Genomic DNA, 24,939 nt, shown 5'->3' with positions numbered 1-24,939 from the left:
TTGAGTATTTTTGACTGGATTGTTACTGGAGATGAAACTTGGGTTCATCACTATGACCCTGAAAGTAAGAAGGAGTCCATGCAGTGGCATAAAAAGGGTGCTGACCCTCCAAAGAAATTCAAAATCACTCCATCAGCCAGAAATATCATGGCCACAGTGTTTTGGGACTCAAAGGGAATTTTATTGATCGAGTAAATGAAAAAGGTGAAAAAAGGTGGGAAAAACTGACCGCAGGTGTGTTGCTTCTTCACGACAATGTGCCCGTTCAAATGGCTCGTGTTTTGAAGGCTGCTGTGCGAGACTGTGGTTTCAAAGAAATAAACCACCCACCCTATAGTCTGGACCTGGCCCCCAGTGACTACTACCTATTCCCGAATTTAAGCAAAGATCTTCGTGGAAAGTGATTTTCCGACGATTAAGAGCTCAAGGCAGCAATTAACACACATTTTTTGGACAAGGAGGAGGAGTATTTTTTACAGGGAATTGAAAAGTTAGTTTCTAGATGCAATAAGTGTATTGAAGTTATGGGAGATTGCATTGAAAAATAAAAATTATTTCAATTTATTATTCCTTTTTCTTCATGCTGATACCGAGAATTCATTGAACGCCCCTCATAATTATGAAAATGAGAGTGATTTACTGCTATTCTTGCTCAGCCTTGTGGAATGGGATCCTCGTGGGCCAGCATGACAGATCTCTCTTGAATCCACTGATGAAAACATCTGATTCAAGGGCAAGGCAAGTTGCTGATGCATGTACAGAGGTCAAAGGGAAGACGCATCCATGGCTCCTCTGCCACTGAGCGCTTGGGGAAAGTTTCAGTGCATGGGGCGTCTTCGCATCCTCTCTGTATGCAAAGCCATGACCGTCGAGGGTCTGTCTCACTTAGAAAGCTACAGGGTCTGGCGCTTGCAAGGGAGATCCTGGTTTTAATTATTTCTCGAATTAGCCGCAAGAGAAGACTGGAGGCTATGACTGGCAGACCAAGAGCCATGCTGCTTTCCTGCTGCTGCTGCTGCTGCTACACCCCAAGGTCTCCTGGGGGACACACAAGGCTTCCTGCACCTGCAGGCCAGCTGCTCTGTTTTCTCACTTGCTCTGGGACCCGTCCCACCCCTCGCTTACCCTGAGTCACAGGTGCTTGAACAGAGACTCATCCTCAGGACCACGTAGTCCAGCCAAGGAGCCTTGCAGTCTGGGCACAACGCTGAGCGAGAGGTTAACCAGCAGGACTGGAAGTGAATTCCTGCTGGCAGCATTACGTATGCAGAGAACGAGGAGACCTTGAGAAAGGGAGATATACAGCATGTCCAAAGAAATGGCAGGAGAGTCTCCATGACTCAAGGGCCCCCATCATGCAACTGTGCATTTACGTCTCTTTTCCCAGATGGAGAACTTGGTATTTGTCCCCAGTTCACTAAGTGCCGCAGCCCATCTGGATCACTCTGAATTCTTTGCTTACACCAGGGCATTAGCTCCCCCCCCCCCCCCTTCCTGCCTTTGGGATGTTTTCCCAACGGCATTCCCTGCACCTCCTTGTCCAAGTCCCTGATGCGAATCTTGCAGAGCTGTTGGCCCAGCCTTCCCAACTGAGAAGGTGCCACTGAGAAGCACCCTCCGAGTCGGGCCCCGTAGCTAGCTATGGGCCAACCTGGCTGTTGTTCCATCGTGGCAACCTTAGGGTATAGCCTGCTGCAAAGGTCAGGGGCACTCTGCCAAAAGCAATGTTGAAGCCACTCGCACAGGTAGTACAGTCCTGCCTTTCTGCCTGACTGATGCTCAGTGTAATCCCCGAGTGCCAAAGGTACTGAGTGTCGTGAAGTAGGCGTCCCCCCACCACCGCCAAGTAAGACAGTCACTCCAGCACTTTTTGTAAATCTTTATTCTACACAGAAAAATCTTAAGCTTCCAGCAGCCACTGAGAATACAGAAGGGGATGTGTTGATGCCTCTCTGCTGCCCTTCACCCAGAGTTTTGCTTATGAACCCTTCCGGGCCGGTCTCTGGAAGGAGAGTCTCTGTGGAAACAGGAGCACCTGCATTCTGCTCTCTGAGCCCCTCACTGGTCCATCCTGTGGCTGTGACGACGGACCCGAAGGTCCACATCTTGAGGCTTCTGTTCTCCATCTGAGAAATCTTCTCACTCCTAGCTTTCATCTGCCTCATTCCCACAGCTATGAGGGAGACTGAGTCCCATTGGTGTCCTTCAGCTGCTCTCATCCAGAGAAGACTCGGACTGGTACTGCCAGAGCGAGTCTGCCAGTGCCGGCCTGCCTATTACAAGAGCAATTCTGTTATCGGAGTGTGAGCTCCAAACCTGTTCTGGTTCAGCCATCCCCACCTCATCCTCAGGGTCGGAGCTATCAGTCCCACCAAGACAGGACATCCCTTGTGTGTGCCTGGGAATCTCATCCAAATGTGCACGCTCAGCATTGAAACCGCCTCTGAATAGATTGCTATTGTGTTTTCCCCCATCCCTGCGACACTTCCCCAATTCTGTGCCTTTCAACACTCTCTCTCTGGGGTGGATTGGTCAACATTAACAACACCCTCCTGTATCCCTGAAGCGCTTTCCCCATTTTGTGCATTGCTATGCCTTCACTCCAGTTTTAGCAGCATCCTGTTTAGCAAGACTTCCACTTTAGTGGGATGCTTTCCCCGCAGGGGGAGTTCTTCCATGTACAATAAGATGGGGATTCCGCCCTGAAGGCATTTCCACATTCTTTGCTATTAATTTTGTTTGGTCTGTAATTGCTGTTGTGCCTTTTACGCTGTTGCCCCTGGAGGGAAACAAAACTGATCTGGGATTTGGAAACACTGGGAGAACTGGGAATGTGCAGCCTTGAGAAGACCGTGGGGGGCGGGGACATGAAATCCCACTCTCAGTGCCTCAAAGGCTGTCACAAAGAGGAAGGTCAAGCTCTCTTGCTGCTGATTACAGACTGTAGGACACAGAATAATCAGCTCAAGTTGAGATAACCCAGATTGTGGCTAGACATGAGAAAAAGCTTCTACACTCTCAGGGAAATTCGACAGTGGAACCTGTTGCCTAGAGAGGTTGTGACTCACCCACAGTAGCAACCTAGAGTAGAAGCTGGAAAGCCGTCTGAGTGGGATGGTGTAAATTGGTGATCTGCAGTAGCAGGAGGTTGGACCTGATGGCCTTCATAGCCCCTTCCAACTCTGCTGTTCTATGATTCTATGAAATTATGGGTCAGTAAAGTTTCAAAGTAATGTGGTTTTGGTTTGAGGGATTGTTAAATTTGATTGCTATTTTTAATAGAGCTTATACTGTACATTTTCAAACTATGTAATCCATGCATTTGTGTGGCTTCTGTTCCGTGTGCATTCTCTGATGTGGAGTAAGACTTCCAAATGGTTTTTCCCAATGTGGGTTCTTGGATGGCTTGCAATTTGACTTTCGCTGAAGTTCTTTCCACTTTCCATGTTTTTATGTGGCCTCTCCTCAGGTTGCATTCTTAAATGCACACTAAGGTTTCCATTAGCACTCAAGTTCTTTCCTCATTCAAGTGCACAGGTAAGCTATATCCACTGCACCCACTCTGCCTAGCCACCTCAAGACCTTACCCTGGAATTCCGTAAGGTTCTCTGACAGGATCTGTTTTCATGGAATCCTTGAGGCATGGCTGCCAAGCTCCCATCCCTATCTAGGCTTTGTACAGTTTTCCACATTATGCACATTACCATTGTCTTTCTGAGAATGGACATAATGCTAACCAGGCCTGTAATTCCCCATATCCCCTCTGCTACCATTTTGAACACTGGAGCCACTGATGCCACCCTCCAATCCTCCAGGAACTTCTCATGTTTTGCACAAGGCTCCCAAAATGTATGGCAACGGTTACAAGAGCACCCCTGCCAATTCCTGAACACTCTTGAGTATAGCCCACTAGGGCCCAGTGCCTTTGTGAAATCCAGGGCCCTGAGGAGCTCCTCAGTTTGATCTCCCCTAACCCACTTTGGGAAGAACACAGAAGCTAAATAATAAGTTATCATCTGTGCCTGTTCTCTTATATCAGTTACCAGACCCTCTCACTCTTAAGTGATCCCACCACTTGTCTCCCCTACCTCTTCCTTTTTTTAAAAAAATAAGTTTTATTTGAGAAATTATAATCCTAAAAAATCAAAAAGAAAACTAGAAACAACATCCATCATCAAACACATCGAGCCCGCTGGGTCAGCCTCCACACCCTTCTTATTCCATTTATGAAACTTAAAAACATATTTAAATCTATGCGAAGTCCTGTTTCTCTAGCCAATAATAAAAAGATTCCCAAGTTTGATATAAGTCAGTATCTTCCTTCACCTTCAATGATTAAATCAACCTATCCGTTTCTGCATAGTCCAGGATCATCATCTTCTTTTTTTAGAGTCAGTTCATCGGTGGGTAGTTCTTCACCTTTCCAGTGTTGAGTGAATGCAATCATCACTGCAGTAATTACACGTGAAATCAAATGCATTTCTTACTTACTAATGTCCTCCGGTAGAATGCCTAATAAAAAGAACTTCAGGTTTAAAACTAAGGATTTTTGTAACATTTCCTCGAGCCATTTATGTATTTTAAATCCAATACTTTTCACATTATCGCAAATTCACCACATGTGATAAAAAGTACATAAACAATTTATGTTTACATAGCCAATATCCATTTGACATATTTGGAAATGTCTTAGCTCATCTAGTTGCTGACAGATACCATCTGTAAAATAAGTCATATAATCTTTTAATCATTTTCTCATCTGATGTAAGCATCACTTGCTCAAACGCAGTTAAGTTCTTATAAAAACCCCACACTTTACAATCTTTAGCATATCTTGATTGTATCTGCACCTTATGCCACCAGGAGATATCAGCTCCCTGTTCTTGTGTTTCTTAATTCAATTTCAATCCTCCATCCTTATCCAAAATGCCATCATATCTTATAATCCCTTCAAAATTCAATGCATTTGGGTACACAAAGGCTTCTCTGGGTGAAAGCCATCTGGGTAATTATACAGTTTTATCTTTAACTTTTTCCACACTGACATTATTAAGTTACTATATTAGAAAATCATTAAAGAACCATGTGACTTAACCTTCTCATACCACATATAAGCATGCCAGCCCATTTGCAAATCATTCCCTTCAAAATACAAAATTCTCTTATTTCTTCTTTACACCTCTACCCCTTCTCTTTTCCTTTGTTTTCTCCAGTGTCTGTACTTCTTGTTGTGAGTCAGTATTCATTATTTCTCTTTCCTCAGAGTGACACGTTATTAATTCCATTGGTTCGGCACCTTTCCCTCCTTCTTTTGAGACACCAGGTTCTTCCTCTTCAAGCATACTTCTAAACTTTTCATAAAACTCTTGTGCTTTAAAAATCAAGTCCAATTTATTCCATGTAGAGTACCAGGTGAAAAATATTCCTTCTGGCGTTAGCCACCTAAACATAATCTCTTTCTTGATCAACTATGTAGTAAGGAATAGGTATTTCTTTTGTCCTTCTCTAATCCTCCATGGAATTTGCTTCAGAACTGTCACCTCATGGAGATCATCCACCTTTAAAGGTTTCTCACGTATGGCCCTCAAAACATTGTCTCTTATAGACCTTAGAGCAAATTTAATGTGGACTTCCCTCGGAAGCTTATTTTAACTGGCATAAGTTGAGTTGACTGTGTAAATAAAATCAATCCCTGCCCACATCTCTTCATTTTCTATTCCTAACAACTCTGCCAGTTTGTTAGTCATTAAATTTCGCAAGTCTTCATTCTTTCCTTCGGGTATATTCTGAAATCTCAAATAGTTAGATGCCTTTTCCATCTCTAGTATAGCAAGTGAATCCCATAGTGATTTGTTTGTTTGCTTTATTAATTGTGTTTTCTTATCTACCATTTCAAGTTTTTCATAGGCTTGTTGTATTTTTTGTGTATTCTGTTCAGTTTTAAGTCGCACGACCACCAATTGAGTTGATACCTCCTTAATAGAGTTATCCAATTTGTCAAGCCATTCTCTTTGTTCAATTGAAATGCTTTCCTGTCATGTTGACATTGCCTCTTGGGATGCTTGCAAAGATGTTAAGGATGTCTGTATAGCCAGAAGCATCATTTGTAGCTCTTTTTGATATTTTTCAACATCTGCCGCTTTAGACTGATGAGTAGGACTCTGAGCAGCTGATGTAGGAGCCGAACAGGAGGAAGAATGTATTTTTTCATAATGATAATAATATTTTTTGCCAAAAATTACAAGACAACAACAAAGAAATGGAGAAGAGAAAAAAGAAAAAAAAAATAGAGACTTGCTATAAATGCAATAGCCACAGGGTAGCAACAAAGGGCTCTTTTGGTCTTTAAATGACGTCACAAAAGGAATAAGCTATTTTTATTCCTGGCACTGAAAATGTTTAAAAGAAGGGCTCAAAAAAAAAAAAAAAAAAAAGGCCGTTCAGCAATTAAGATTAGTCCTTCTATCACTTATTCTATATTAATTATTTATTCTGATTCTTCACCCTTGGGGAGGTTAGAAAAAGGAGGCCTTTCTCTCCAGCCTCAAACTTTCCAAACCTCCCCCCACCCCAATTTCTCTCGCCTAGATCAGTTGCCGCTTAAAACTCCGTGGGGGGAGGAGGGATTCCTCCCTCCATAAAAGGGCCTTTCCTTTCTTCTTTATGCCAATTAGTAACTGCTGCAGCTCTTTCACAGGTAATATTGAAGAAGAGAAAAATAGAAATGCTCACCCAGCAGCTCCGATGAACTTCCAGCTATTATTCTATGCAATTATTCCCAGTCGTCTATGGCTTGCAGGGAGCTGATTTTTCCCCGATGTTGTTCAACTGAGAAAAGCCCGAATTTCTCCCAGTAAATGTGGAGCTGCTGCCCCACACCAACCAGAAGAATGCTCGGACAATCTAATCTTTGCCTCGACAGGGCTTAGTGAGACTCCCACGGCTCTCTGTCGAACAGATACCGGCGTGATAACGGGAGCCTCCGATATTCACAGCCATCTCAGCACGACATCAACCAGAAGTCCTCTCCCCTTCCTCTTCCTATTTACATGACGGAAGAAGTCCTTTGTGTTGCTCTTGACATTTCCTGCAAGTCTCAGCTCATAATATGCCTTAGCTTTGCAAAGAATCCTTCTGCATCATGCCACCTCCTCCTGGTATACACTTTTGACCACTTGCCCCAGTGTCCATTTTCTGTGAAGGTCCATCTTCCTTCTAAGCTGTCTCACCAACTCTCTTCACATCCACAGCAGCAACAAACTATGCCTTCTCCCCTGCCTAACCAGTGGCATCATCAAGGCTAGCACCTCCAAGACTTCCCATTTTGGGGCCATACACTGCTCCTGAATTCCCATGCCTTCATTAATAATGAAGATTCTGCTCTGAAGCTCTTTCCACATTCCATGCGCTTATACGGTCTCTATCCTGTGTGGATTCTTTGCTGGTTTTACAGACATCCACTTAAATGGCAACTTCTTCCAGATTGCATGCATTTAAAAGGCTTTCTGTCAGTATGTGTCCTTTGATGGTTCACAAAATGATCACTCCGGTAGACGCTGATTCCACCCTGTACACATTTATATAGCCTCTACCCAGTATGAGCTCTTTGATGTTTCATAAGGGAACGACTACAGCTGAAGCTCTTTCCGCATTCGATGCATTTAAATAGCTTCTCCCCTGTGTGCGTTCTTTGATGCTCTGTGAGTTGACCACTCTGGCTGAAACTCTTTCCACATTCCATGCAGGTATAGGGCCTCTCCCCAGTGTGGATTCTTTGATGTGTGGTAAGATTTCCCTTTCCAGTGAAGCTCTTTCCACATTCCCAGCAGGTATAGGGCCTCTCCCCAGTATGGGTCCTTCGATGCCTTGCAAGATTTCTATTTTGATTGAAGCTCTTTCCACACTGCATGCATTTGAAAGGCTTTTCACCAGTGTGGGTTCTTTGATGGCTAGTAAGATGACCACTCCTGCTGAAGCTCTTTCCACATTCCATGCATGTATAAGGCCTCTCCCCAGTGTGAGTTCTTTGATGTCTCCAAAGCGTTTGGCTCTGGCTGAAGCTCTTTCCACATTTGCTACATTTGAATGGCTCCTCCCCTGTGTGGGTTCTTTGATGGTTTGTAAGATCAGAGCTTTGGCTGAAGTTCTTTCCACATTCCAAGCAGGTATAGGGCCTGTCCCCAGTATGGGTCCTTTGATGCCTTGTAAGAGTTCTATTTTGATTGAAGCTCTTTCCACACTCTATGCATTTAAAAGGCTTTTCCCCAGTGTGGGTTCTGTGATGGTCCGTAAGAAGACCACTCCGGCTGAAGCTCTTACCACATTCCATGCATGTATAGGGCCTCTCCCCAGTGTGGGTTATTTGATGGCATTGAAGTTGACCACTCTGGATGAAGCTCTTTCCACATTCCATGCATGTAAAAGGCTTTTCTCCAGTGTGGGTTCTTTGATGTCTCGTAAGATGACCACTCTGGCTGAAGCTCTTTCCACATTCCAAGCATGTAAAGGGCCTCTCCCCAGTGTGGGTATTTTGATGTTTTCTAAGAGTTTGACTATGTCTGAAGCGTTTTCCGCAGTCCATACATCTGTAGGGCCTCTCCCCAGTGTGTATTCTTTGATGTTTCATAATACCTCCACGGTCAGTAAAATTCTTTCCACATTCCATGCATCTGTATAGCCTCTTGCCAATATGGGTTCTTTGATGATTCATAAGCAATTTACTCTGGCTGAAACTATTGCCACACTGCATGCATTTGTATGGCTTCTTCCCAATGTGCGTCAGTTGATGTGGAGAAAGTTTTCCACTTTGACAGAAGGTTTTTCCAAATTCTGGGCATCCATATGGCTTCTCTTCAGTGTGGATTCTTGGATGTTTAATAAGATTTCCACCAGCACTGCAGCTCTGTCTGCTTTCCATAATTCTATATGGGTTCCTTTAAGTGTGGGATCCCTGATACTTACTAAGGCTTGTGCTGTCTCTGATTCTTGTTTTACACTATACACATTTGAAATCGTACCTATGTATAATCTTCCAAACAGTTCATTTGGTCTCTGAATTTTCTACAGTTTCTGTGGTTGTTCTATCTGTCTTTTGGTAAATTGCCACACCCTAGATCCCTTCCCTTCCTCCTTCCTTTGCAACCTTCTGGAATTAAGGGTTATTAAAGTTTTCCAGCACCGTAAGAAATGCAGGATCGTTTCCTCACTTGGATTCATTAATGTTGTTTTGATCCTGATTGGATTTGCAAGTATCTCTTTTCTCACTTTATGCTCACTTGTTTCTGATGAGGGGACACATGGACGTGTATCATTTCCACTGTCTTGCCATTCACCTGCTTGGGAAGATAGACCCAAGGAAAATTTGGTTATGAGATAAAGCCTGAAAAGGATGAACTCATTTGGGTACAAGGCAAATGTGGCATTTTCATTTCAGCACCTTCAATATAATCCCTCTTCCTCATTGAATGCCCCGCCACCCCCAAAGCAGCTTTCTCAAGGATTGCATTTTCACTGAAGTTATCACATACAGCAACATATTTTGGCTCTTGCCTCTTGGCAGAGCAGTGGAGCAGCAGGGGCTGGGAGAGTGTGCTGAGGGTGGCCAGGGGACTGGCAAAGGCAAGGTAGGACCTCGACAGAGTTGTGGGGGGCAGGAAGAGCAGAGAGGAAGGAGGTGGGGCCAGAGAGGCCAGGAGGAAGCAGAGGGGTGGGGCGTCATCCCTTGTCTGTGTCACTTAGCTTTGGCCAGGGTTGCCTGGGGATGCCCTTCCCTGGGGGCAGGTTTTTATTTTTATATTCTTTTTTTAAAATTATTTTATTTGTCCTTGTGTGTGTGTGGGTTCATTTGGAAGAACTGGGCGAGTGAGGAGTAGTGCAGGACAGACAATGTGGGGGAACAAGGTAAGGTCTCTGGGGTGTTTCTAATGTCAGGCCAGGAGATGGCCTTGATGGGAATCACAGGTGTTGCAGTCTGCTGTGACATGTTCGCCCTTCTTCCTCAGGAGAGGCCGGGATACACTTGCCCTCCATGCAAGCTTGTGACCCTCCAAGAGGAGGAGCTGAGGTGTCGAGGTCCGAGAGGGCTCTCCATGCCCCCCTGGAGCAGTCTCCCTCCAGAAAGAGGGTTGAGGGAGGGGTCATGTGAGGAACAGCTCAGGAGACATGGAGGTATGTCACCTACAGGAGGAGGAGGCCAGCATGGCCTCCTCCTTCTCCTGGTGCCGATCTGGAGCTGTGAAGCAAGTTCTCTCTGCCTGAGGAGGCTGGGGCTGATGGGGCTTTGGGGAACCCGCAGGACCACCAGCCTGGGATCACAAGTGGCAAGGGGGCCACTGCTGGGAGGCGAGGGCCAGGGCACAGCTGCCCACCACCACTGGGAAGAGATGGCAGTGGGAGATCATTGTTGGGGGCTCCCTACTGAGAGGCACTGAGGCGGCAATGTGCTGCCCTGACCTTGAGGCGAGGGAGGTCTGTTGCCTGCCAGGCACACCCATCCGGCATGTGAAGGATGGAGTGGAGTGTCTTGTTCACTCTGGGGTCACCAGCTGCTTCAGGTGATGCACGTGGGGACAAATGACATAGCCAGGCAGGGTGTGGGCAGGATCACCAGAGGCTTCGAGGCCTTGGGGAAGAAACTCAGGGACCTATAGGCCCATTTGGCCTTCTCATTTATCCTACTGGTCTGGGGATTTGGGTCAGGCAGGAAAGGAGGGTCGCCAAGGTGAACAACTGGCTTGGGGTGTGGTGCCAGAAGCAATGCTTTGGGTTCCACGACCATGGCACCCAGTTTCTTGCCAATTGACTTCTGGAAAGAGATGGGTTGCACCTCACGAGGATGGGGAAAAGGTCTTTTGGAAATGTTCTAGTGAGTTTGTCCAGAAGATTTTAAACTGAGCCGGGGTGTGGGGATTTCAGGCCCCCCAGAAACTTGTCTGCACTGGACAAGTGTGGGGAGAGGATCAGGGCTCTGGGAACAGGGTATAAGAGGTACTACAGGGACTGACAGGACTCCTATGAAGAGGGGGCCATTATCAGGAAAGATCTGAGGAAGGAGGAATTTGGAGATTCCAAAAAAAGGAGCTGCGGGAAGGCGTTGAGGTACATGTACCCCAATGCTAAGAGCATGGGTAATAAGCAGGAAGAGCTCGAAGCTCTCCTGGGAATAGGAGGGAATGACCTGGTGGGGATCACAGAAACTTGGTGGGACGAAAGGCAAGACTGGAATGTAAACATAGAAGGGTATCACTATTTTAGAAAGGACAGGAAGGGAAAGAGAGGTGGGGGCGTGGCTTTATACGTCAGGGAAGGGATAGGATGCAGTGAGATGGAATTCAGCAAAGATGGGGATTCGGAAGAGGGAGTCTGGGGGAAACTTAGGGGTTTTGACAGGGAAAGAGACCTGACAGTGGGCATACGTTATCACCCTCCAGGTCAACTTGAGATACTGGATGATGTCCTTACAGATCAGATTATAAGGATATCTCGGGGGAGAGTCACAGTAATTATGCAAGATTTCAATCTCCTGGATATTACTTGGGAGACTCACTCAGCAGTGACAACCAGGTCACGTCACTTCCTAGAAGCTATAGAGGGAGGGTTTTTCACACAGAGGATCCGAGAGGCGACAAGGGGGGGAAACATCCTTGACTTGGTCTTGACCAATAGAGAGGAGCTGATAGATGAAGTACAGATTAGGGGAGCTCTGGATGCGAGTGATCACTCCATCCTTTGCTTTGAGATCCGGGGAATGGGGACGTGCAACAGGTCGAGCACTAGAAGCTGGGACTTCAATAGGGCCAACTTTGGCCAACTGAAGGCCTGACTGCGGACAGTCTCCTGGGATAGGTTACTGGAAGGCAAGGGGGTTGAGGAGGGGTAGATGGCATTCAAGAGGGCTTTTGGAGGTACAAGCCTTGAATATACCTCTAGTTAGTAAGGCAGGGAGGTGAAGGAAAGTGCTGCCATTCAAGTGAAAGGAGGTAGTTAGAGGGATTGCATGCAAGAGGAACCTCCATAGGAACTGGCTGCTAGGGCAAATAGACAAAAGGGTATACCAGGAGGAGGCCCGGTGCAGAAGAATTCTTTGCAAGACTAAGGCTGATTACACGCTGAGACTTGCAAAGAATATCAAGAGCAACCAAAGGGACTTCTATCAGCATGTAAATAGCAAAAGGAAGGGGCGACAGAGAGTAGGACTGCTAAATAAGGAGGAAGGCGATCCAGTGACTGATGCGAGGGAACAGGCACAGATGCTAAATGACTATTTTGCCTCTGTGTTCTGCCCAAAGCAGGACGGGGGAGATCCGCATGGGAGATCAGATGAGGCTGGGGACTTAGGGGCACAGATCAGAGTCATCCCCCTAGAAGTCAAGGAGCTCTTCAGGGCACTGGATGTTACAAAGGCACTGGGCGATGAGTGAATTTCCAGAGGACAGAAGCATGGCACCAGTGGTCCCAATTTTCAAAAAGGGTAGTAGAAGGGACATGGGGAATTACAGACCAGTTAGCTTTATGTCCATTGCAGGAAAAACAATGGAAAGGCTCCTAATAGTGGGAGATCTATTGATGCTAGATTGGGAAGGGTGTCTGACGGCCACACAACACGGCTTCCACAAAAACAGGCCCTGCCAGACAAACCTTGTGCAATTCTATGACGAGGTTTTGAGGTGACTAGATGGAGGGGATGCACTGGATGTGGCTTACCTGGATTTCAGCAAGGCCTTTGACAAAGTGCTCCATGATATCCAGGTTGAGAAACTGAGGAGTTTTGGGATACACCAAAGCACGGTCCAGTGGATTAGGGCATGGTTGACTGACCGGAAGCAGAGGGTAACCATTAGTGAGGAATCATCGGGATGGTGGCCAGTGACAAGCGGGGTCCCCCAGGGCTCCGTCCTGGGGCCGATCCTCTTTAATCTTTTCATCAATGACATGGGAGAAGGGGTCACATTCACAGACGATACTGAAACTGGGGCAGTGGCTACAACTGAGGAGCAGGTACTCCAGATGCAAAAAAATCCAGACTATGGAAAGGGACAGGAGAGAACAGGATGGCATTCAATGTGTTCAAGTGCAAGGTCTTGCATGTGGGGCATAGGAATGGGTGTCATGAGTACAGGTTTAGGGACAAGTGGCTGGAGAGCAGCACTTGTGAAGGGGATCTTGGGGTGCTGGTTGACTGCAGGGTAAACATGAGTCAGCAGTGTGATGCGGTGGTCAAGAGGGCAAACACCACCCTTGGTTGCATAGCCAGAAGTGTGGCTTCTAGATCAAGAGATGTATTGCAACAACTCTATATGACTCTGGTGCACCCGCAACTGGAGTATTGTGCTCAGTTTTGGGTCCCTCGTTACAGGAAGGCTATAGCCAGTTTAGAGTCAGTGCAGCGTAGGGCCACAAGGCTGGTGGCCAGTTTGTAGGGAAAGCTGTATGAGGAGACTCAGAGGGTATTGCTTGGCGACATACAGATATGTGAGGGGGTGTCACATGGAAGTGGGTAGAGACCTGTTCTTTCCTGCAGAGGAGTGCTGGATGTGCTCAAACAGAGTGAAGCTCAGGGAACTTAGGTTCAATTTGGATGCCAGGAAGAACGTCCTGACAGTTAGGACCCCGAGGGTAAGGAATGGGCTTCCACAGGAGGTGGTTGAGGCCCCATCAGTGAGGGTGTTCAAGGATAGGCTGGATATGCACAGGGTAGGCATGTTATGAAGAGTCTGGGGTCAGACTAGATGACTCTGGCAGCCCCTTGCTCTGTTTCTGTGTTTCTATGTTTCTATTTAGGTGAGCTCTATTTTCCCTAGATATCTCGGCAGGGAGAAGGAGAAACTAAGTTTCAAGGGTGTTGCATGCATAGTAATATTCACATCAAAGGACCTCAGAGTGAGCAGGTTCCACCTGTCAAACACAAATTGGGATGGCAGACAAAAACGCACATGCACAGACACCTCTGCACCAAAACTCAAGGACTGTCATTGGGAAGGGGGGGATCCAGGCCCTGGCAGGACAGACAAGCCGCTCATAACAAGGCCTTCTTCTAGACCTCGGCATTTTCGCTCAGGAATTTTTGCACCCTTACCAGGGGATGCCTGGATCTGGACTTGGGTGTAGCCCCGTGCTGGGGGCTCAGAGCTTCTGAGGGCCCAAAGAAACCCTCTGCCAAATCCAGAGTTTCTGTCAAGGAGAGATGCTGATCTCTTGCAGCACCTCCCCTGCACTGAGGAACAGCAACCATCAATGCGTGAGGCTCGACCTGCTGCAACAGACGGACAGCAAAGGCCACTGTTGCTTACAGGGAAAGCCTCCCTTGGTACCGGTGGGAGATTTGATGGCATCCAGATCACAGCTGTGTCACCGTGAGAAGCGCACCCTGCCCAGCTCCATCCATGAGCGCAATACAACATACCAGGAGTTGCAACTGGCCTTGCAAGCCATGGACTGATGGACGGACAGGCTCGGGTGATGGTGATGGGCAGAGGCTGTGCTGCTGTGGATGGCAATCACAACAGGCAGCACCTCTCTCTGATTGCCTTGGAGGTTGCCCAGGTTGGGCCTGCTGGGGAGCCTGGTGACCCACTTATGGGGCTGTCCTGAGGAACGCTCTGGGGTGCAGTGGGAGCTGTGAGGGAGGGCACAGCTGGCTGCCCCGAAAAGAGGAGGAAACACCCACCCGTCAGCTGCCAGTGCTGCAAAGGAAGTGCCATCCATGCAAGGCCTTTGGCCCCCTCCAGCTCTAGCGCAGAAGGTCCAGGTAACCTTCCCCACAATTCCTGGAGATAAGTTGCCTTTGTGGGGAGCAGCAGCAGCAGGTCCAGGCTGATATTCAGTCAGGCTTTGTTTGAACCTCCAGCTTGGAAGCAGAGATACAGCCTGGCCGGATGCTCTCCAGGCCTCCCTCAACTTGATTCCACTCTGCACAGTGTAAGTAAATGTAAACTATCTCATCATTCCTATGGGTTCTCCCCAGTGGGACTTCTTCCATGGCACCAGGTTACTATGATACTGAACAGGTGCAGAAGAATTGTCCACTTTCACCCCGCAACGAACCCTGCCCCAGGCTGGGTGTTTGCTTTTCCCTTTTTCTTTACCAGTTCTGTGTAACACTTCCTCTGTTCCCCACAGGCCTGGAGACTTTTTTCATTGCCTGCATGTGCCTGGGATTTCAGCATGGATTTATGGAGATTTCGCCAGGCAGTGCACCATGTCCTGAAAGGAAGCAGAAATAACACCAATGTGTGTTCTACTCAGAATAAATTATAAGGGAAAGCAAGAGAGAAAGACCAGAGTCCTGTCACCCTCTTCCCAGGGTAGAAACGAAGCTGAATAGTTGTGCACCTCCAAAGCTTTGTGACGTTGTACTGAGACTGCAGAGGGACAGCCTCGTGTGAGGTTCCCAGGTGAGTTCCAGAGCCAGCCCCTCAGATTTTGGCTTCCTGGGAGCCCAGGCTGGGAAGCCACTCCAGGACTGGCTGCCTTGTCCGAACTGAATGGACAGAGCCATCCCTGGGATGAGTCAAATGGTGCCAGAGGCATGTGGAAAGAGACACAGAAAAAGAGTGTTTTGGCAGGGACTCCTGGGCCATCTAGTCTGACCCCATCTCCAGCCGGCTCCACTCATGGCATGCCTACCCTGTGTGCCAGAACCGGCCATCTTGCAAGGCACCTCCGAGGGGTCCACTCTTCACCCAGCAGCCCTTGCAGAGGCACTGCTAGTGGAAACATCCTGGATGGGCACACAAGCCGCACTGTGCGTGGAACACATGCCAGTCCTGCCAGCGGGGGGCGCTTCCACCATTGCCCCTCCCCAGAGATATCCATGGCAGGTTCAGTGGAGGGGGAAGGACAAGCCACAGGGAGGTCCTGCCCACATCCCCTGGGCAGCCCACAGCTCCCCCACCAGAAGCCCCAGGAAGTGCATGAGGGGGCAAGGGAGCAGATGCAGCCACCAGGTCTGCCCCAGGATGGCGGCGCACGAGCCGAGCATCATCGCCGCCCAAGGCCCCCTGATCTGGGCAAGTGAAGGTGTGACACACACACCAGAGGCCCTTTCCCAGGAACATGCAGGGACGTGCAGGGAGGGCGTGGATTGGTCCCTTTGGAAAAAGGGGTGGGGAGTGGATGCTCTTGGAAGCTGCACCTGGAAGGTCCGTAGGACAGCAAACCAGCGGGAGGAATTCACGGCCTGTCCCCTGTCCCCTGCTTAGATCTGGCCACATCGCATGAAAAGGGACCAGGCACGGACATTCGTTCTCTGCCCCCCAGCAGGACACCGTGCCAAGCAGCAGCAGCAGCAGGAGGCAGGGGTGTGGGTCGGTGCCCCACTGCTTCTGCCTGGGGGACAGACAGGTGGAAACCAGGCCCCAGGCCCCGATGGCTGTTCGTGGTCCACCCCCGCCGCGCATTCAGAGGGGCACGCACGCCCCTCCCGCTTCACCTCCACAGCAGCTCAGCCAGGGGAGATGGCCCGGGAAGGGAAGCTATGCAAGACCCACAATACAGGGAAAACGTTTCCACGCCGCCCGACTGGCGTCGCTGGGAATCGCTCCCGGCACCGAAGGCGGGCCTTGCAATGGAGCCGCGGGTGGCCTCACGCCTGGCCTCGGCTCCGAGGATGGATCCGTGCGGGCGTCCCTCAGGGCCGCCTCCACAGGAGTTCATGCCGGCACCACCGTGGGAAGGCGCCATGAGCCAGGATGGCCCTGTTGGGGGATGGACTCGAAGCCCGCCGCCAGGGCTGCCCCTTCCCTCCGGAAAGACTCTTTCCAGGAGCAGCAGCTCCAGCGGGCGCCACCACAAGCCCCACCTGGGGAGGCCCAGCAGCGCCTGCACGGATTCCCTCCAAGCCCCCAGCCCGGTCCCATCTTGCACACCGGCAGGGTGGAAAATGTCGCGGCTGTTCAAGGCAAGCAAAGTCCAGCCCGGCTCCCCGCAGCTCCGCGCCTGCACCGCGCCCCCCATTTCGTTCCGCCTCCCGGGCCTCAGAGCCCGCCGGGAGTGCCTGAGTGGAAGCAGCCCCCTCCTGCCCCATGCAAGACCCGCCGGCCTCACCGCGCCCAGTGCTCCATAACATCCCGGGGTTCAAGTCCTTCCAGTGAGAGGAAAATCGGGCAAAGCAAACCCTGCGGCGATTTGCACCCGGCGAGTCCGGACCAGGCCCTGCGCTCTGCCCTGCAAAACCAAGAGAGGGGACTCTCTCCATTGATTCCTCCCCCCACGCTCCGCTCCTTCTCCCCGGGCTCCCAGCCCGCCCCTTCCCCCCACCCCCCGAGCCCACCTTGACTTTCTCCGATCCCGTCTCGCTGCCGGGACTACCAGGACCGGAGCGTCCGCGGGGCTCCGCTCGCCCCTTTCCCGCCCCTCCAGGCAGCGCAGGGATCCTCTTCGCGCACTCCGTCCCCGGGAGACGGAGCGGAAACGAAGCGAGGCCCCTGCTGCCCGCCCACTCCGGAACTGCTTCCTCGGGAGGGCCGGAAAAGCCGGATCCCGGAGTCCCCCTTGGATGCGCCGCATGTCCCTGGTTTGAGCGGGGCGGTCTCCAGAACTGCACCCAAAGCACGCAGCGCCTCGGCTTCCAAGTGAGCCCCAGAATCCGGGGTAGCATCACTTCTGTGCGCCTGCTACAAAACGGGGATTCAGAAGGTCCTAGACTGGGCCCAAGAGGGCAACGAGGCCCAGAAAAGTGGTATGGGGGCAAATTTATGGGGGGGTGACCCCCTACATGATCGTCAGAGCCACACCAGAAGGCCTGGCTCCATCAAAGGCCCCGTGGCTTGAATTTCTGGGGAGAACAAATGCGAGATGAGACTATCGCTTTTTGCAGTGAAGAGATGAAAGCTTATAAACCTTCTTCTTTATATCGTATTCTTTCATTGCGTTTCTAACCTTCCGTCCAGCCAAACAGCTCCCAGCTTCTGGAATTGTGGACTCAGAAGCCGCGCCTGCCCTGCGCCCCCCATCCTGCCCCACCGCCCCAGACCCCGCCAGGAGCTCCTGAGGGGAAGGAGCTCCCCGCTCCGGCCCCACGCAGGTCCCACTCCGCTGCACCGCGCCCCGGAACATCCCGGCGCTCAAGTTCTCTCCGGGGAGCTCTCCCGAGGAGGAAGACCGGGTCATGCAAGCCTTGCAGCGCTGCGCAGCCGGGGAGCTGGGCTCGGACTGGGGCGCTCTCCCCGCTGTGACGCCAAGGGGAAGGAGGGGACCCTCCCCTATTCTTCCGCTCCCACCCACACCCTTCCGTGCTCTGCCCCCTTCTCTCCCGAGTCCTCCGCACCCCCACTCTCCCCCTCCACCTTTTCCCAGGCCCGTCTCGCTGCCGGGAGACCACGAAAAGCCGGATCCCGGATCCTGCAGGTCCGGATGCGCTGCATTCCCCCTGGTTTTGCACGGGGAGGCCTCCCAAAAGGGCAAGGAAGCGCGGGGCGCATCGCCCGCATGAACCAAGCCACAAGATCGGGGTGCCAAAGGAGGATCCGGAGACATATTCGGGGAGCGTCTGAGGGGGAGGGGACCCACCGGGCCTGGGAGCCCAAGCGCGCCGCGATGTCAGTCCGAAGAGGATGGGAAAGGCCGCGCTGGATCGGACCGCGCTGGATCGTCCTTCCTCCGGCCGCACGGAACAGGGCCCCCAGCAGGGCGGGCGAGAGGAAGGCTCGTCTCCGCGGGTGGCCTCCTCCATGGACGTGTCCCCCCACCCCGGAAAGTCGTTCGGATCGGGGGCGTCATGAGGCCTGTGCAGGCCCCTTCTCGAAGGACGCAGGCCGATCGCCAGCAAGGTGGGCGCCGGAGGCAGCGCGAGAGCCGAGCCCGGACAGAGGGGCGCGGACCTGGAGGGGAAGGGGCACGCTGGGTGGCGGCGCCCGGTGAGTCGCCCCTGGCAGCCGCCACGTGTCACAGGCCTGACTTGAACGGGCTAAGAACTGGGGTACAGTTCCCGGGAACCCCCGTGCTGGCGAGGCCTGTTGGGCATTCCCACGTGCGTTCTGTGACACTTCCCCTCATGGCCAGCCCCTCCCTGAAGTGCAGCCACATGGGCTCGGGTTGCCTTTGCTGCTCCAAGGACCACCTCCTGTCCCCCCCCCCCCCACATTTGCACCTCACATTAAGAACAGGTGTATTCCTCTTCAGTCATTCCTGCCCCAGATATTTTTATTAATTAATTAATTAAAGGCTTTTGTATGCTGTCCTATTATACAAAAATCTCAGGATGGCTTACAATATTTTAAAGAACAGTTAAAACAACAATTTCTAATATATAATAGAAACAGAAAAAAAAACAATACATCACAAAACAAACAGAGTGACTGAAGGTTAAAAGTTGTTAAATTTGAAAATACTGTTTCAATAAAAAGGTTTTGGCCAGGCGACGAAAGGAGTATACATTTGATGCCAGGCGTACCTCTCTGGGAAGTACATTCCAGAGTCTGGGCACCACAGCTGAGAATAATCTCAGGGATCATTGTTTGCAAAGGGCATGGAGTGTCATCAGTGGTTTCCTAATCATTACCCGGAGAGGGACATTTTCCAGGCTACCTGGGGAAGCGTGATTGACTTATCTGCCACCCTGGGAATTGTAGGTCTGGAAGGCGAATGCAAGTTTTCGAGTAACTTTTAGTCCCAGAATTATTTGGGAGAAAGAATGGCTAAAGTGGAAGAAAAGAAAAACCATCCCGTAACTGGAGTACATTCACTGGAATCAGTGGGGAAAATTAGCCAGGGCTTCTCCTTGCCTCAAGTTCCTCTTCCTTCACTTGGGCCACATTTCACATGATGCATCCCAGATCCAGGAGAGCATGTTAAATAAGGTGGGATCTTCTGGGAAGCCGGAGTGCCCAACCCGGCACTCAGGGATCTCCCATGCAGACCTGTGCACCCCAACCCCAAGGCCATGTATGCAAGGGCCCAGAAACAGACAGAACCAAGAATGGTGGTCAACGTGGACAGCCTCTCTTGGGAGAATATCACTGTCTCTGGTGCTCAGGACTGGAGGAAAATTGTTGAATCTCATATGTTATATTAGGTGCTGGTTTTAACCTATAAAGCCCTGAATGGCTTGGGACCAGGATACTTGAAGGAGAGCCTCTTCCCTTACATGCCTCCACACCCCTTAAGATCTGGGGAGAGGCTTTGCTCCGGGAGCCCTCTTTAAAGGAGAAAAAAGAACAACTACCCAGAGCAGGGCCTTCTCTGCGGTGGCACCCAGATTATGGAATGTAGTCCTTGGAGAGGTGCGCTTGGCACTAAGTCTATATTCTTTTCAGTGCCGGGTTAAACCTTTTTATTTAACGGCTATTTTAAAAATTAATTTTATCATTAATAGTTGCTTTTTTGGTTTTGTTTTTTTTTTGGTTTGGTTTTTATATAATTTTACTGTATTTGTTACTGTTTTTTTATTTTTTATATTTTATTTTTTATTAAATTTTATATTTTATAAAATATAATTTTTTACATTTTATTTTATTATTTTATTATTTACTGTTTCATTTATTTTATTTGCTACTGTTTTAATTCTATGTTGTAAGCTGTCCCGAAATGCTGAGTCATGAGGGGACAGCATAGAAAAGTTTTAAATAAATAAATAAATATATTATTCCATAAGGCGAGGTTGCATCATCTTGGGTAATAGGTGTGCCTTGGAGTGTATGGCTTTGATGGTGTGTCTCTCATGTATCATGGAGGGACACCCCACCCCCCATTTTCTAAGAATTTGGTGATGAAGGTGGGATTGTGGGTTTTTGGCCCTTTATCTTGGGCTGGAGAGATGGTAAGTTCGGCCAAAATTCTCTCCACTGTGGGAGCACAGATACTGGCCATCTCTTCCATTTCGCAGGCGGGTCAATGTAATTAGATCTGGTTTTGAACCTCATTGCACATTGGCTCTGATTGTGGACACCCAATTAGCATGGGGGTTTCAGAATCTTGGCTTACTACCCCATGGACACCTCTGCATCAAAATCCGGGGTGGTGTGGATTGCCATGGGCGGCACCTGCGGGGTTGTCGGGTTGTCACGGAAGTGCTTGGTAGTTTTTGTAAAACAGCATGGTCAAACCTAACTCAGAAATTCCAATCTAAATTGGCCCCAGAGGGCTCATTTCATTAGAATTGGCTACACTTCTTGCAAAAGCATCTGGAAGAAATACATCCTAAAGAGATGGAATACGGGTTGGTTTGGTCCAAGCTGGTGGAGGAGAAAAAGCTATAATATGGTATTGGTGCACCAGGAAAGATCTACACGTGTGAGTACATGTTTGCACTAGGGTTTGTGTAGGGCTTTATGTTTACTGTTTGTGAAAGTCTTGTGTTCATTGTTGCTGCCTGTGTTTTCTGTCTTGTCTGTTTGTATTTTAAAGTGTTCTCCTTTCTGGGAGGTAGGCATAGCCCAGAGTGGGTTTTGGGGGTTCCTCATGAATTAGAAGCTCCCCACTCAGCTGCACCAATTTGTCCTCTTCAGGGCATGGTTGAAAGCAAGGGCGTGGATGGGTGTTCTTGCCCCTGAGATGAGAATGTGTGAACCTGGCTTTGATTGAGAAATAGATTCATGAGGTCATTTGCCTGAGCCTAAGCCTGGCTGAGTCCAGCTTGGCAAAAGGTGATGATCAGGGCAATGTGTGTGTGAGAGATTTTTTCCTTCCCCCATTCCTTCTATATGAGCTAGAACTGGGAAGTAAGGAAATGTGTGACCCTTGAATTGGGCTTGCAAACAGATCCTACCCAGTTTTCTGAACATCCTCAATAAGCTTATCCTGTGGGAAAGCCCTGCATGAAAGAGGGGATATATAGAAACATTTTTATGCAGGTCCTTTCCTTGTCAGAAACTGGGAACACTGTTTTAATGTCTTGAAAGTTTTTTCAGCCTCTAAAAATGATTTCCTTGCAAGTTCCTGGGGAGGATTTTACGGTTCTGGGATAACTTTCGGGTTGTATTTTGGACCAAGAAAGGTGAAAACTGCATCTGAGGGGCTGCAGAGGCTAAATGGATTCAGGAAATCCAGCCCATCAGATATTGCTGGAGTATGTTTGTGAAGGAAGGCATGGTAGGAAAGAAGGAAGAGGATTTGTTCAGGAGGAAACACGTGCAAAAGAAAAGCGCTGTGGTGTGGTTGTAATTTCATGGTTTGGATTGGAGTTTTGTAGTAGATTGTTGCAAGTGAAAGTAGAGGCAAGTGAGTAGATGGATTGTGGCAATGAAAGAAAAGGTAGGGGGGGATCCTGCTTATCCTGAAGGGATTCCCAGAGAAAGAAAGGGAAAGAAAGAAAGGGAAAGTGAAGCAAAAATGCAGAAGGGAAGGGTTTTCTTTTAGGTGTTGAGGAGGTTTTTGGAAAAATAGCGGAAATCAGATGGTTGTGTTTAGCAATTAGCCTGAGCAGTAGCAGGCTGGAGTTCCACAGAGCAGAGTGAAAAATCAGGGGAAGACAGATTGCAGTTAGCCATTAATAAATATTTCTGCCCAAATTGACTTGTTTTTCTCCCACTGTTGAACTTGCAACTGTTTGGAATATGAGGTTTGAAAAAGGCAAACAGATTTTTTTTTCTGAAGAAAGGCCCCTGGATGTTGACCTGGAGATGGGTTAAAGTTACTCAACTAAAGTGTCAATACACTGCAATTAGAAATATTGTAATCTCATTGTCACTGTATGATTGACTGACATTCCTTTATCTGTTCTGTATATGATGACCTCAGAATCTTATTGTAATGTTTGCACTCTGTCATCAATTGCTCTGTACCTGTGTACATGACCGGGAGGGCATAAAATACCCTGTAGTTGTATTGAAACCTTGCAGCGAGTTTACCTCTGCCTGCCTGGTAATGCATTATCATCAGTCTACCGCGGGAACGTGGGCCAAACAATAAAGCCACGGATGGTCTGGACGCTTGATCTTTCCAACGAACCCAAGTTTTATTTCCTCCTCACAAATTGAAATTCCTGGATTTTCTGACATGAGGAAACTTCCTGGAGTCATCCAGTTGCACAGGGTGCAAGTTTGGATAGAGCTGCATCCAGACTCACCCCACACCTGAAGGTCTGCATGCCCTGTAGGAAAACACCTTGGCGCCTTGGCCTGTGGAGAGAACCAGGCCGGACCAGGGACATTGCTTGCTCTCTCTGTTGCCACATGGTAGGGTGGGGGGTTTTTGGGGGGGAAATTGTCTTGGATTGTTGGGAAGAGTCATCCTTCCATGCAGCAATGACCATTGTTTACAAAGTCCATTTGAACATTTGGAGTGTGAACAAGAAGGGCTGCTGGCTGGGGACCATGTGCAAAGCACATCTACTGCTTCCTCTGCTAGCATTGTTTTGTTGTTGCTAGTCGCGAAGTCGTGTCTGACTCAAAGTTACTCTTCTGTGCGCTGAATAGGGGTCCCTCTAGCGGTGAGAGCTGGCATAGGAGATTTCTGTTATCACCCCCATCAGTTTCGTTTCTATACTGCTCGGCAGCCAAAGTGCTCTTGGCAATTTACGGAAAATTGTAAGAGAGACAGTAATGGAAGAAATAATAATAAAATTCAAATACAGCATTAAAATAGGAATGCAGGAGCATGCAGACTCTTATAGATCCCTGTTAGAGTAGTTTGGCAGCATACAAATGTAGAAATAAATAAATAAAAATAAACATCCTGATATACAAAACATAAAACTGTTTAAAAAACTGTTTTTCAGATGATGATAGGTGTGAAAGGATGATTTTAAACAAGGTAGTAAAAACTTTAAAAGGGTAGCAAAGAAAATTACTTAGTCCAAAGGTGGGGAGGGGCCAAAATCAGATACCACAAGGTGTGGAGAAGCAGGCACATAGGCAGAGGAGGGCCAAATACTTCCTGATTGTTTAATCAACAAGCTTGGCAGGACAAATGACGTTTTGTAGCCCACCGGGGGCAGGGCTGGATTGGGAAGAAGGGCTGGTGTTGGGGCAGCGAGGACTAGGCAGGCGGAAACAGTGTAACCTCTCAATACCCAGCCAATTAGGGGAAAGGAGGAGGGACCAATCAGACGGGCGCAGGGGTTCAAAAAGCCTGTGTGAGCATGTGCTCAGATGGACAGAACAATGGAAAGAAAGCCATTCCCTTCTGTTCCCTTTGTTGCAATAAAGTTTTAAAAAGAAGTCTCTGCCTGCCTGGGATATTTTTCTCTTCCGAAGGAAAGGAATGAGCGTTATCTAACAATGATGATTTGTACTTCTATAGCACCCCATAATCTGAAATTTCTCTGGGCAGTTTACAAATTTAAAGACTTATAAACAACCAATAATCATCATATTAAAATAAAATGATAAAACCAATATAACAGCATCAATAATGCATCACAACTATAGTCAAGATTAACATGTGGCCCAAGCTGGGCAAAGGTGCTCCTGGCCATGACCATCGCCTGGCCCGCCAAGAGAAGTGCTGGTGCAGAGCCCCTTCCCCTCCCAATTCCAGCATCCTTCCAAGGGAGGGGCTGCACCCCCCCCCCCATCCTGGTATTGGGAAGAGTAGAACTTTCACAGATAGCTTCTCCTCCTCCTCCACTCTGCAGTTGTGGCTGGTAGGATTACTGTCTGGGCTAAGCTAGCCAGATCCACTCAAAGTGGAACAGTCTGGTGATGATAATGATGATGATGGGTGTCATCATCCCAGGGGCTCTCAGATTTCCAGGGTGGAGCCTTCTGCAGCCCAGTCTCCTGAGATCTTCTTTAAAGGAGAAGCAAAGAAGTCTACCTTGCCACTCCTGTAACTTTGGAAGAGCAGTGGCTTTGCTGGTGGCCAAGATGCATCCAACAGGAGAATCCATCAAAGTTCATCATATTTCGTTCCAGCCATTGTGGTTTGCAATGATTTTCAGTCATTTCTCAAACCCATTAATTGAAGGAAAGAGGAATCCTTTAATTAGTGCTAATTAATCCACTAATGTTGGATTGATGTTGTTGGATTCCCTGTCCACTAATTGTACTAGTCTGGTCTGAT

The 24,939-nt window shown here is 48.8% G+C and overlaps 1 protein-coding gene across 1 annotated transcript; it reads right to left on the bottom strand.

Annotated features, from left to right (window-relative positions):
* Positions 1–1,867: 1,867 nt before the first annotated feature.
* LOC123018032 (zinc finger protein 135-like) lies at positions 1,868–17,366 on the bottom strand. The gene is made up of 4 exons (XM_044419765.1): positions 17,270–17,366; positions 15,084–15,201; positions 6,733–9,332; positions 1,868–6,169 (listed from the first exon to the last, which is right to left on the bottom strand). The coding sequence occupies exon 3, from the start codon at positions 8,915–8,917 to the stop codon at positions 7,589–7,591; it is 1,329 nt and encodes a 442-aa protein (XP_044275700.1). The 5' UTR covers positions 8,918–9,332; positions 15,084–15,201; positions 17,270–17,366; the 3' UTR covers positions 1,868–6,169; positions 6,733–7,588.
* Positions 17,367–24,939: the final 7,573 nt, after the last annotated feature.

The sequence above is a fragment of the Varanus komodoensis genome, unplaced genomic scaffold (assembly GCF_004798865.1).
Source record: "Varanus komodoensis strain SLA01 unplaced genomic scaffold, ASM479886v1 scaffold108, whole genome shotgun sequence".
NCBI lineage: Eukaryota > Metazoa > Chordata > Lepidosauria > Squamata > Varanidae > Varanus > Varanus komodoensis.
The sequence above is the reverse complement of the archived record's forward strand: the minus strand, read 5'-3'. Positions and strand labels throughout refer to the sequence as shown.